This window comes from Antrostomus carolinensis, unplaced genomic scaffold (genome assembly GCF_000700745.2).
Source record: "Antrostomus carolinensis isolate BGI_N321 unplaced genomic scaffold, ASM70074v2 scaffold1706, whole genome shotgun sequence".
Lineage (NCBI taxonomy): Eukaryota > Metazoa > Chordata > Aves > Caprimulgiformes > Caprimulgidae > Antrostomus > Antrostomus carolinensis.
In genome coordinates this window covers 22736-36882 of record NW_010319590.1, presented here as the reverse complement: position 1 = coordinate 36882, position 14147 = coordinate 22736, and the positions used below count along the sequence as shown (strand labels likewise).

Below are 14147 nucleotides of genomic sequence, written 5' to 3'. Positions count from 1 at the left end.
GAATTAAGGCTGTGTGGAGGAGACTGACCCCCGTTCAGTGCTTCAATCTCACTGAAGTCCTCTTGCAGACAGATAAATGTCATTTTCTCTGGTGTGTAAATCACTTAACTCAAGAAGTAACTATCCCAGAGTCGAAAAATACATCACATGTATGTGTTTTCCTTGGAGACTTGCCTGACAGTCACATTTCCATGCAAAGATGGTCTACAGAAATGCTGACAATCATTCAAGTTTGCCAACGTGCTATTAAAGTCTTTGACATGCTATTAAACTCTGCTGCCCCACGTCTGTGGCTAATGGCAAAATACGTTCACCAAGAGTGAACTCTTCTCTCCCTACACACACATGACTCATGTAGACATTTACAAGACACATGTATATCCTCAGGAGAAGGAGTAACCTAGGTGAGTACAATCATGGTGCAAGTCATACTCTCGACTTTTGTTTTTGCTTTTTTTCTCTGCTCATTTCCAGACTGAGCATGAAAGCATCTGAAGTTCTGTAGGTGATTGCCAACATCTGGTATGGATGTCATACTGAATTACGCTAATACTTTCTCACATCTCGTAGGAGGAATGGATGGTGTTGTGGAATCTTGCCATTTCTCATTGTTTGGTGTTGCTTGCATTTTCTATGGTTTCTGATTTGCATTTGAAAACCGGTTATTTGATTAATCTCTGAATGTGTTAATTTCTACCTGCATTAACAGGAATGTTTGGGCCAAATCCTTCTTGCTTTATGCACATGTCACTATGCCTATACAGCCCTCGCTCCACTGATTTTGGATCTTGTGGTGTTGTTCATGTCATGTAAGCAGGATTTGGCCCAGAAACGTGGAAAGAATTCAGTGATTCAGGAAAAGCCTGTATCGATTACTCCATAGGGAGTAATCTATAGACCCATTGTCATTAATGTGTGTAGATGTTACTCAGTTTTGGATCAGATCCTCAGTTTGTGCTGCATGCTGCCTGGTTTGATGTTTGACTTTCAGGAATTAAGTAAATGCCTTTACTGCCCCATAAACAGTAGCTTCTATTAAGCTATATTGCTGTGCTCTCATTGGCACTATTTCAAAGAAGGATTATTTATCTAGAAGATTTAACAGTACTCTAAATTTGAATATATCTAGCATTACTTTCACAAAACATGGGATTGATTCAGAGAAATGCAAAGCACCTGCAAGAGGTTCTGGGTGTCTGTTTCCTCTCAGCCCTTCCACTTATGAGGCACAGAAAGTTTAAATGAAGGGTGATTTAAACACTTTGCTTAGCAGTGAGTTGTGCCAAGCAACTTGATGGATGCTACTTAATTTTCTGGGCAAATTTTGGTTTTAAAGGGTGAGAAAAAAACAGATTGTAAGTATACCACTCTCCAAAATGGTTTTCCTGGGAAGTTTTTACAAGAGTCTAGGAGCCAGAGTACAAGTTATTTTTAAATACCTTGTCTTTAATTACAGCAATTGTATTACTAAAGCATTCTCTTCTTAAACTGTTCAGAAGCCTGTATGCTATTAAAAAAAAAAAAACAAAACAACAAAAAACATGCAAAAAAATGAAAGTAAAGTAGAAATCCCTCTCATAAAGAAATTATTTGATACCTGCAAGGAATGAACTTGTAAAACTAATAGTATAGGATTACTATTCTATTTAAAACCTCAATAAATAAACTGAGAAAAATATGTTTCATGAAATGACCTTGAAATTAACAATACTGAGGCCTGATTTTGAAAACAGATAGTTTTTATTGGTGATTAGGATTTTGTAGGTCTTGTTTCCTGGTATTATCTGTATTCACATTAGGACTCCGGTTTGTCCTTGCCTATGTAAGTAAGATTAATTAGTGTACTTAAATGATACAAGTGCAGCCTCCAAGTTTGCTTTTGTATTACAAACAAATAAATGTGCTGCAGGGATTCCACAGAGGGTACTGAATTAAAATAATTTGTGGTTTGTCTTTTTTCCCTTTTTTAAGTCTTGGTTCGCATTTGGACTTACCAAGTTTCACCAGCTTCAGTGAAGAAATGTGTGTATTCAAAGACAGCCCATGATGAGAATCATAGAAGATATTTCAGAATATTAGATAAAATTTTTAAAAATCTAGTGCATTTACAATTTTTTATTTTTTTTTCCCCACACCTCACTACTTGGTTAAGACTTGGCTGTCTTCAAGGTCTTATATTCTTAGCATTGGATAAGGGTGAGACCACAGGAAGTCCTTCAGAACTGGGCTACAACTAAAGCTAGTTTCACTTCAGGTATAAAGTTCACCCAAGACTAGATTATCAGAAGAGTTACGCTTTTTATTTAGGCATCAAAACAGGTAGTCAAATCTACAGATGGACTCAAAAGTTTCAAGCTGGCCTTTTTCTAGGTACCTGAATAGAACTGACCTCATTTGTAAAATCTCTTTCTGGTGAGGAGTGCAGATAGCATGAAAATTCAGCTTTTGGACTGGATTTTTGGACTGCAATATTTTTTGTTTTATTTTTGAGCACAGTAGGGAGCTGTCTAACCGCTCCCTTTTTACCATGCTGCAAGCTAACCTTAAGGAGGCAAAGAATTTAGTGGAGAAAGGGGCTACCTACATCTGATGAGTCAGCCCCTTTTGGTTAAAGGAATCATTTTACAGACATTAATATAATTCACAGGCTAACCTAATGGCAATATCCTATTCAGGGGGGCAATATTTTAGGCTACTGGAAACAGGGACTGCTGGACCTGTTGGCCATTCCAACATTTCATACTCCTTTAAGAAACTATGATTTCCCCTTACTGTAACCACAGAATTTTAAGCAAGACCAAAAACCCCTTTTGCCTTCCTATGAGTCTTCAAGTACATTTTCATATTATTTTAAATTATATAGCAATAGCGCAACCTTTGTGGCTGCCAAACTCTTGAGGTGGAATTCCAGGGAAGTGAGATATATTGTGCATGATCATATTCAGTGAGGAAATCAATGTGCTTCTGAGTATTGCCCAGGAGAATTCTTCCTGTTTACTCTTTGCTTTTTTTTTTTATTTTTTTTTTTTTTCTCCATTTAACTTAATTTCTGTTGCCACTACCATGCTGGTGACACTGATCAGAAGCACTGGTTATTCCTTATTGAGTATTAATTAAAAATAAATAGGAAAAAACCAACAAAATTGCCATTATTGTGCAGCTAATATTAACGTCCAACTACAGCACACAAGGTTAGAAGAAGGATCTTTTTTTGAAAAGAGTGGTTTTTGTCATATTCATGTAATATTGAAACAGCTCAAATAGTGCTGGTCACCAAGAACACTTCAACAGCAAATAATACTTTGAGAAACTTTTGAGAAAACAGTATAGTTATTTATACCTGTATATTTATAGAATAATAAACTGAAATTAGTGTTACAGGGTAAAATAACACAGGAGAAGATAATTTGTGTGACTCAGGCCTTTGGTGTTTGTAATAAGATGATTTATCTACATTGGCAGCTTATTATAAAAATATTAACTTCAGGTTGTTTTACTCAAATAGTTTCCACTAGGTTTATTTGATTGCCCATATTATTTGTCTCATTTCTAATCCCAAATTCTTGTTGTCTCAAGCAAATGAATTGAAGGCAGAGGAATTATTCATGTGAGGAGAGTGAGCTGTATTTGACACTAAAATATGTAAAATAATCAGGGAATAAATAACATTTCTATACCTCTTCCTCTGTTTATGTGATGGATAAAGTTATCAGAGTCACCTGAGTGATTTAAAACTAATTCACATTCTCAAACTTCAGTGGGATTTAGGCTTTATAGCCTTTACTGCTGTGGTGGTTTGCGTGGATTCACCCTTTTGGCTTGCACCTTGCAGCCAAACACAGCCTACTCTCTCACCCTCCCTTGCCCAGGGAGTAGGGGAGAGAATTGTAAGGAAAAGGGCAAGGAGACTCACGGGTTGAGATAAAAACTATCTACTAATTAAAATAAAATTATAATGATAACAACAGTGATAACAGAATATACAAATGAGTGAAGTCCAGTGCAATTGCTCACCACCCGCCGACCAATGCCCATCCTGTGCCAGCCAGTGATCCCAGAGCAGAGACAGTCCCAAAACTGAAACCCTAGAAGAGTGAGAGCCTGAGTGATCCCTAAGAGAATACCCCCTGATTTCCAGTCAGCCTTGGTTAATATACTGACATGATGTGACATGATATGGAATATTTCATTGGCACATCCAAATGCCAGGTTTTGGTTTTGCTATTCACTGTGCTTCTCCCTCCCAGTCCTAATGCAGCTGTGAACCAGCCAAACACAATGGCCTTGAGCTCCAGCAGTAACTAGTAACATTAGTACTTTTGTCAACGTTCTCATAACAAGTCTTACACTGAAACTAAAACACAGCTACTCTAATTACTAAGAAGAAAATTAACTCTATCCTAGCAAAACCAGGATAACTGCAGCTCCATGAAAATATAAAAGACACTCCATATTTTCTTTATCCATTAATATTTTTGTATCTCACTCTTCCTCTATCCAGTTCTTTCCCTCTATTTTTAAATCAGTGTTTGTGTAAAAGTAATACCAAGACTTTTGTCCAGACAAAAGTAGGCCAAACTAAGCATTCCTAGTGATCATTTGTCTCTCGTTTCTGCCATCTAGCTACAAACATATAGTAGAAAACCTTTCAATTTTCTCTTCCATAGAGATTTTTATCATGAAAAGTAGCTATCTTCAGACACGTCTCATCCTCTCAGTCTATAAACTCTTGGCTTTTATCTCTCTAGGACTGAAGACCATTGTAGGGGCACTTATCCAGTCTGTTAAGAAACTTGCTGATGTGATGATCCTGACCGTTTTCTGCTTGAGTGTCTTTGCCCTCATAGGCCTCCAGCTCTTCATGGGCAACTTGCGACACAAGTGTGTCAGGGACTACACCAAGTTTAACTCCACCAATGGCACATTGTACTTGGATGGTAGGATGTGGAACACCACAGAAGAATTTCTTAGTGATACAGGTAAGCTCTTCTTTACTCTGTTTTGGGGGTTTTTTTGGTTGAGTTGTGGATTGTTTGGGGGTTTTTTTAGTTATATTGACCAGAATCTATATATGAATCAGCAAATGCAACATTACGTGACCACTGGCTCTTCATGTTGGTTTTGAAAGATCTAGGTAGCTTTTTCTGATCTCTGGTACTTTCACAGTTCATGCTGAAAGTATTTCTGCTGCTTTCCTATTGTACAAACTAAGGTCCTTGTGGCACCATTGATGATTTTTACAGCTTTAGGGTGTCTCATGATATTTTTCTAAAAGCTCCATTTCCTGGAATTAGCCAATTACATTAAAATTTCAACTCTGTGTGTGGGTCTGGTTGGCACGCTGTTTCTTTAAGACAATTTATAGCTCTTGCATTTTCTTGCAAAACTTCAAAATTTGAATTAAAGTTCTTAAAAAAATCAAAAAGCAAAGCAGAACAATTCAGTATTTATTAACCTGAAAAATCCCAAGAGCATTTTTAAAGGAAATCTTATGCTATTAGAGCCCTAACTCATTATCTGTGTTGGGCCATCCTGCAGTATCTGGTGCTCTGATGTTTATTATCAAAAGGCTTGTTTTCTAGGCCAAAGCAATTTTTAATACTCTACAGTCTGCTACACTTTGAATTACAATTAAATAGGTTCACTGAACTCATTTATTAACATTAAAAAAAAAATAAATAAGCGTTTCATGTAAATAAACTTCAGAATGTAAACAAATGGCCAAGCTGTTGCTGCTCCAAATCTCTCCGAGTCACCGGAGGACTCACACCAATTGTGATGGACATGGACTCACATCTAAAACAATTCAGTGATACTCTTGAGGGATAGAAGCAGAGAGACTGATGTGGGGTGGTAGGAACTTATGACTGGTGGCCTTTAGTATTTTGTTTGTTTTGAGGAGAAGAATGAACCACATAATCAACTCATTGACTGGAAATCTGGTTGGGAGGAAGTGACATAGTGTCATGGGGTACCTCTGCTCTGATTGTGTGGACCCTGCGGTCCTCATTCCTGTATCTCCAAAGATCTGCATTATAAAAACCCTGAGCTTGATTCCTGGAAGTTTTCTGTCTTGACCCAGGGCTCTGTTGAATGCCTGACACAAGGTTGCCTCCAACCCCTGCTGGCTTCTCAGAACTGTACACCTCTTCAGCCAGGCTATGTGGTCCAGGGATTGCAACAAGGGCAGTCCCACTGATCCCCACTGGTGACTTCTGGCCTTTCTAGTCAATTCCTCTCCCTGCAGTCTGAGCAGCCTTGGAAGCAGTGGTGTTAGAAAGGTTTCATTCAAGGAATAAAAAGCTTAGCATTGGTGTTTGATGCACGATGTGGTTGATGCAGTATTAAGGAAGAGCAGCTCATGAAGCTCTGGTTGAATGAGGGCTGTGTTTGGGATTTACCTTGACCATCAGGTTATGTGTCCTCTCAATGTCTCTGTACCAAAGCATCTTGTCAACTGAAATGGGAAAAAAGCTCTGTGGCAGAGCTAATAAACCACATGGGGGCCTATGCTGGCCAGTGATAAGCCTGCTGCCATGTTTCCCAACCCATGCTCTCTGTGCTTTCAGCTTGGAGATGGGTGGTCATGTAGCTAGTAAAGATATTTCTGCACCTGTGGTGGATTAAGGCACTTCATTGCTCCTCCACCCACAGATAACTGACAGCTGTGTGAGGTACTGGTCTCCTACTCCCACAGAGGCATTGAGAGATAAAATAGTGATGGCTGGAAGTATAAAGTCTTGCAGTAAAGGCATCAAATAGAGATGTGAAGATGGTCTGGCTCTCTGGAGATGGAAGTAGGGTAAATGTATTATTGGATAGTGCCTATGAAAAATATAATTAATGTCAGGGCCAACTGCAGCATTGCTTTAAATGGGAGGAATTGTACAGCTGCTCCAGCATACCATAAGCAAGTTTGCTTGTGTTGTTCTGCTATGGGGAGGAGGGAGATGCTCCCATAAATCCATTTTGTAAATTCATCAGTGGTTGATATGGTCATTAAAATATACTTGTTGTTGTTAAAGGAGATTTACCTTTACAAAGATAATCAACTTGGTGAGATAATAGATTAAAGTGAATTAATGTTTAACCATGTAATATTAATAGTAAGTAATAATACCAATTAATGTTTTCATAATATCTGAAAATAAAGTCACAGTGCGTTATGGCCAACAGCCATCAAATATGGAGGATGGATAAAAATTACTTAAGTAGTTGCTGAGTCAGTGCAGTTGCCCACTGAAGAACTAGAGGAAAAATCTACTGACCTCTGAATAAGAATAATTAAGTGTTCCTCAAAATGCTGGAGAAGGTGGCTTAGCTATTAGGCTACGGAGAACAATATTAAGTAGGATTTTCGTTTAATGTTGACTGTTGCACTAAAGCAATTCAGAAATGGAAGGACTGGCTCACTTTGTAACTAGATGGGATAGTGCTTTATATTTCATTTTGCATAAGTATTATGATGAAATGAAGTGACTGATTAACAGAGTAGTACTGACTACAATTTAATAACAGTCCGAATTTCAAGTACTGCAGGGAATTAAGCAATACATAGAGCTAGATTAAAGTGTAGGCAGACCAAATTAGATAAAAAGAGGAATATATTAAGAAATAGAGTAGTGTCACTGTTTATTTTGAAGAAGAACTCGAGAAGAAAATTGGCCAACATGCTGAGATAGTAGAGTTCACTCAAAGGGAGCAGAGACAATTACAAAAGCTCTTTGGAGACTTCAAAACCAATGTGGCTGAGTCACTTAGTTTGGAGCAGGAATACTAATCTAAAAAACAGAAAACAGAAACCTGAAGTACTGTCAGAGATTAGTAATAATACTTAAAAAATATCTCATAAAGAAATAAAGCAGTGAAAAACACTCAAAAACAAAATTGGAAAAATGAATTGTTGATTCTGTTCATCAAGACACCAAAATCGACAATCAAAATGGAGTAATATTCTAGTTCTGTTCTTCTTGGAGAGCAAGTTTGCTTTGGATTCTTGGAGATTTTTAAAGGACAGCAGGGAGCCTCTGAAATGGCGTTGGCATCCTCTTGTGCCTTTGAATCTTTTTTGCATGAATGAAAAAGTGGAACCCCTTAAAAGGTAATACAGTGAAGAATTGCCTGGTGCTGCAGAGGAAATAGCTGAGAAAGTCAGGATGTGCCAAGAAAGATAAGAACTCAGTTTTCAGTCTTTCTGAGCCCTCTTTAGTGTGAGATGACTGTGTGCCACAGGCATTTGGTACAGGAGACATTTTGGTTTTGTAGAAGGCCTGGGATAGCTTCAGCTTGCTTTTTTTATTCAAAATTGACTTAGTATCTGGACTAAATTATATCCTCTCTCCTTAGGTCCCTTCAGCCCCCAGGCAGGAAATTTTTTTCTCATCTGTCTTCTCAGTCCTCTTGTTTTGATTTTATAGATGGGGGAAAAAAGTCAATTTATAAACTTTGTGCCATCATCGGCTTAATTGCAGTTATGTGGTAACACTTGATTTTTGGTTGATCCTTCAAGAAATACCCACCATGACCCCAGGGTTCAGGAACTCCTTCCCTTAGCTATACATTCAAGACCTACATCTACTTTCTTGTTCTACCACTGCGGTCACCATGACTGTCTTGGCTGGTGGGGCAGGTGCTGGCTGGCTCCTCTGCTACCACTGTTCCTGCCTCCACCACCAGTCAAGGCAGAGTACCAGGACCAGTGGTGGAGGCAGAAGAAAAAAATATTTTTTCCTAAATCTGGAAAAATAAATATGTGGTCCATTTCTGTGCATGATAAATCCATAAGCAGTCAGCCCCCATCACCTCCCCTTTCAGGCCTTTGGCTGTTACTTAAACTTTCTTGCAGGAACTTGTCAATCCTCCATTGCAAGGTTGGTAGCATTGTTGCGAATTGTTGGATTCTCTCCTCCTGTTGTGCATCTGCCATGACATGATCGTATAAACTAAATCCCATAAGGAATATGGATTTCCTAACTATCCACCCTGGATCTTTCCATTGTTTCAATGGCTTCTGCAGCTGGAGGAAATGCCAGGCAACTTGGGAAAGCAAGGGACAGAGCCCTTAAACCTGAGGATTCAGTGGGAAAATTCACACTGAGAGATCTCTTGCATTTAGCTTCATTAATTACTGAGTCCTAGCATACAAAAATGACATTTAATATTCCTGATTAGACTGTCAAGAAGGAAAATTTCTTGGCATTATCATTAAAAGCTTAATTCTGTGAGAGAAGTATTATCTAAGCTACTGCAGGTACCTCTGGTTCCTCAGTTTAGCTGCTGGGAACAGCAGTCATGGGAAGGCAAGATACCTGGTTAGCTCCTCCTCAACTCACACTGGAGATGTAGGTCTGAAATCTGCCTTTTGATGGGCACATCTATCTCATGATGAACAGGAGGATTTTTCTATTCTTTCCACCAATTTAAATGACTCTAGGTCTCCACAATTTACACACTAACCTCTAAGAAGAAGGCTTATAAGAAAAGTTATTCCAGTCTTGTTTTGCCTCTGATGAGTAATGCTTACCACTGCAAAACTAGGAAGGGGAAAAGGGAAGATTAAGGCAGAAATAGCTCATCAAGTCTCCCAGCCTCCTCTGTAGGACAGTTCTTTGCCTGTAAGAATGGAGTATAGGATCATAGAATAGTTTCACTTGGAAGGGTTAAAGGTCATCTAGTCCAAACCCCCACAGTGAACAAGGACCTCTTCAACTAGATCAGGTTGCTCAGACCGCTGTCCAATCTGACCTTGAATGTTTCCAGGGATGGGGCATCTATCATCTCTTTGGGCAACCTGTGCCAGTGTTTCACCATCCTCATTATGAAAAAAATTATTCCTTAAGTCTATCTAAATCTCCTCTCATTTAGTTTAAAACCATCACCCCTTGTACTATCACTACAGGTCCTGCTAAAAAGTTTGCCCCCATCTTTCTTATCGACCCCCTTTAAGTATTGAAAAGCTACAGTAAGGTCCCCCTGGAGCCTTCTCTTCTCCAGGCTGAACAACCCCAGCTCTCTCAGACTGTCCTCATAGGAGAGTTGTTCCATCTCTCTGATCATTTATGTGTCCCTCCTCTGGACCTGCTCCAACAGGTTGGGGGACAGTTGAGCATTAGATAGAATAAGGCTAAAAAATTCTTGATGATAATTCTTGACGGTAAAGTTAAAATGGAGGCACAGCTTGTTCATCTGGGAAAACCACTGACTACTGGTAAGTAATTATTTTCCTACCTGCAATTCTAGATTTGATAAGGGACTGCAATCAATAAACCCAAGGAAGATTATTTTTAGATGTTAATAATAACAAGCCTGGGAATCTGAAGTTGTAGAAGCAACAGTGGTCATATAAAAATGAAATTAAGAAAAAAAAGTAGAAAATATTGATAGAATATATTGATAATTTACATCCACAGCATTACGAAAATTTTGTGATCAATATATCAATATCAAAGATATTGAGCTGTCAGTTATCTTTAGGAAAGCTCATAGTTTAGAAATACCAGCTGATTGAAAAACTGCAAGCTGAATTCCAATACTTGTAAAGATTTCTAGGAAAGCAGCTGCAAATAGCATGCTTGAAAGCCTGTCTTAGGCTGTGTTGTATAAATTAAAGATGTATTTGATGAAGTGAAGCTTTATCAATGTGTGAGTTCAGAGTGGATTGAAAGGTATCTGATCTCAGATTTGTCATTGGCTTACAGAGAGAAAAAAACATGCCAGTGGACTGAGTGTAGTTGATTTGTATGGCTGATGATTGTAGAATTTTTAATGTCATTTATGTATTCCATTACTAAAATGGATTATTGACTAGTCAGTAAGTAGTAAGTAGAAATCTGAGTTTAAATGGTGTGTTCTTTTGTAAAGCAAGGCTCAATGTAAGTGCTGAACGCATAAGAAAAAACACTTCAGAAAAAACCTGTAAAAATATAGTAAAATTATTATAAAATAACTTTTGAAATTATAGTTGCAAACCCCAGTATTTTCTTTTTCTTTAAATACCCTACTTAAGACAGTCTGAAAGGATCTTGTTTTCAGTGTGTTCTATACATGTTTTCTCTCCAAATTATTATCTTGTAAGGTAAAATATAACCCTATAATTTCTTTTAGATAATCCTGTCCAAGATATTTAAATTAAAAAAAAAAAAAAAAAAAAGGAGGGAGAATGTTTAAGCTTTATTAACCTGTTACTGGAAGAAATCAACTGCTATTTTTTATAGCTTAAAAGAGGAATTTTCAGGGATGTTATTTTTTTCTTCCAGACTAGTTTCTGGCATTCATTTCATGGAAGTGATTTTTCTCTTCTTCTGAAGTAAAAATGTGTAGTTACCAAAGGTCTGGGGAAAAAAAAAAAACCAAACAAAACAAAAAACCAAACAACAAAATTTTAATTAAAAAGAAAAAATCCAAAAATCCAGGTAAAGATAAATGTAATATCTGTTTTGTCATCTCCAGTTAGACCTGGAAGACTTATGGTTACTTCAGGTTCTATATTTAAAAAGATGTATAAATACATTAAGTTTAGGTCCTCATTTTAGGTGCCTAGTCTTTGCAGCTTCTAATTACACCCAAGAAAGCGACAGGAGTGATTTGGAGAAGGAACTTTCTGAGGTGGTGAGGAGCCTGCTTCGTTTTCAATCCCTTAATCACACTAGGCAGCCTAAGGAGATGGTCCAACTAAACCAGCCATGCCAGATGCCTAAGGTTGAGGACTGTGAGCATTTTTCATAATGACCTTTGGTTCCAGAGCAACTTGCTGAACATTGATGTGATCTCCATCCAAATCATGGTCTTCTGGTACTTGAGAGGGGATCACAGGCTTATGGGAAGCAGCTGGTCTTGCACATGGTGTGAATGCAATCAGAGCCAGTCCGACTGCTCGGTGCTGGTAAATCAGGAACAGTTCCAGACCAATGTGAAATAATTCCAGAGCCTTTTCACATCTTCCTCTTTGATGTCCTAGGCGTAATGCACTGTTGAAATAAATGAGCATAGATGTTAAGACATGTATCTGTGAATATATAAAAATATGTGTGTGTGCGTGTCTATATAGATGTGTGTATGTCTTCTCTAAGCTCCGTGCCTGGTTATTAGCTCTGCCTGACGAATTGCTTCATTTTTGCTTTCAGAAACACTGAAATGGAACTGTATGAACAGACAGTCTGAAACTGTATGAGAACTGTATAGAAAATAATGATGTTCCAGTTAGATAATAAATGTAGCAAGTTTGGGGAGAGCTGAAGTGTTTGAGGTGTTTTCTGAGGTGGTAATAGAAGACAGTGAGTGTTTGATGAGTAATCATGGAGGTGGGAGGAAAGAGGGAAGCAATAGATCAGGTTGAGACTGGAATAGGTGTTTTATTATGCATGATTGTATGTGAACCAATGATTAAGACAAAGAACCTCTCTGGGCTTTCAGACTGTGCTTGTCAGCATGGAATCTATTCACGTTACTCCACTGTTAACTGTAAATATTGTGGCTTTGTTTGGGTGCTGTGGATCTTTTGATAAATAGCTTCATAAATGCTCAAACATTAATGCTCTGATGTGTTATTAATATGGGTATTGTACCTGTGCACTTTAATCTTTTAAGCTAAATAGAAAAAGAAGGCCCAGTGGAAGAAGTGGATAACATAGGAATTGGTACTGTTGTACCCAATACTCTTCCCAACCATTCAATAGGAAATTTTTTGATGGTGAAAGAGAAGTTCTTCTCTTGGAACAGTTTGTAAAAGAGAAGGATTTGTCTCCCATATATATATTTTTATTTTTTTTTTTCTCTCTCTTCACTGCATTACTGCTCACAGAAAGGAAAGATGTACTAGAGGAAAGATCTGCCATGGAAGATTTACTCGGAACATTTTCAGAGTTCTCCTGTACCATCAAATTGTTCATAAACTACCAAAGTAATGTACCACTTGAGTTGCACAGTGGTGTTCAAAGTGGTATTTGAAAGGACCACATCTGTGCCCTTTGGAGCCTGTCCATGGACTTCTGCTTGCCCTGGATTCAGCAATAATTTGCCTTGCAAAGGCAACCTGTAGCATTCACTTTTAACTCTGAAGAGTTAGTCCAGGTGCACCATGAGCCCACCAGAAGAGAATAGCTTGCATCGCTGCTTTCTCTTATTGTGTTGTTTTAGGGAATAAGTAAAGAATTTTTTTTTCCTGATACTTTTCTTCAATGCTGAATTCACACAATGAGGTGGAGGTGAAATATGGGAATGGCCAGGTCAAATCTGGCCTTTGTATACCTACAGCATCATCTGTCTATGGCACAGAGCAGCCCCATCTGTTCCAGAAGAAATTAGTACAGCCTGAAGTATAGATATTTTTCTAAATTTTTATTAACATTAACTATTATAGGTCTGGATATCCTTATCTACATAAGCAACAAATCTCTCTCTGAGTGTTTTGGCCACAGGGGCAGCCTGTAGCAGTAACTTCAGCAGCTGAGATGACAAGTGTAGTGAAAAATATTTCCTTTATCTTTAGTTTTGAAAATTTTTGTCTTTTTTTTTAATTTTTTTTTCTCCCTCCATTTTCTTAGGGTAAAAATCCCATTGTTATCATGCTCTGTGACCAGGAGCACACAAAGCTCCCTGTTCTCATTTTCTAGAATTCATGCTATTTTTGACTCTGATAGTCACCTCTTCTCTAAGATAAAGGATATAATTTTTTTCAGTTGCTCTTCTTATTACACTTTTCCCAGTCACTCTCATTACCTGCTTCTCAATACCGTCCAGTCCAGCAGTTACCTTATTGAAAGCAATGCTGTGGTCTGTCTTCTGGAGGTTACAAGCCACTGATTTATAAGTTATCTCCTATACCAGCACTCCATCCTATTCCTTCTGCATATTGATATTACATTTTTCTTTGATCACAGCTTCATATTGCATAAAAGTGTTGGCTAAGAGTCTCTAAAAAAATCCATGTCTCTTACCTAAAATGATACAGAGAATTTAAAACTGGTCGAGGTAATGGATGGGTGAGATTTTCTCCTTCACTGCTTTGCTTTACATTCTGACAACATAATATCTCACTTTGCATTTCTTCACTCATTCTTATTTTTTTAGTGGGATAGACCTCTCTAGTGTTCCTCATTCAGTCCTGGCCTTGGATTTTATTTACCTGGAAAATACTGTGTATAGTAGAT

At 38.0% G+C, this 14147-nt stretch overlaps 1 protein-coding gene across 1 annotated transcript in view; it reads left to right on the top strand.

Annotated features, from left to right (window-relative positions):
• Positions 1–14147, top strand: part of LOC104525963 (sodium channel protein type 5 subunit alpha) — a gene marked incomplete at its 3' end in the record, with an annotated part of 56426 nt that overhangs the window by 19835 nt on the left and 22444 nt on the right. The window contains exon 6 of the mRNA XM_010169272.1: positions 4749–4979. Within this exon, the coding sequence (XP_010167574.1) occupies positions 4749–4979 (231 nt within the window). The remainder of the gene's footprint in view (positions 1–4748; positions 4980–14147) is intronic.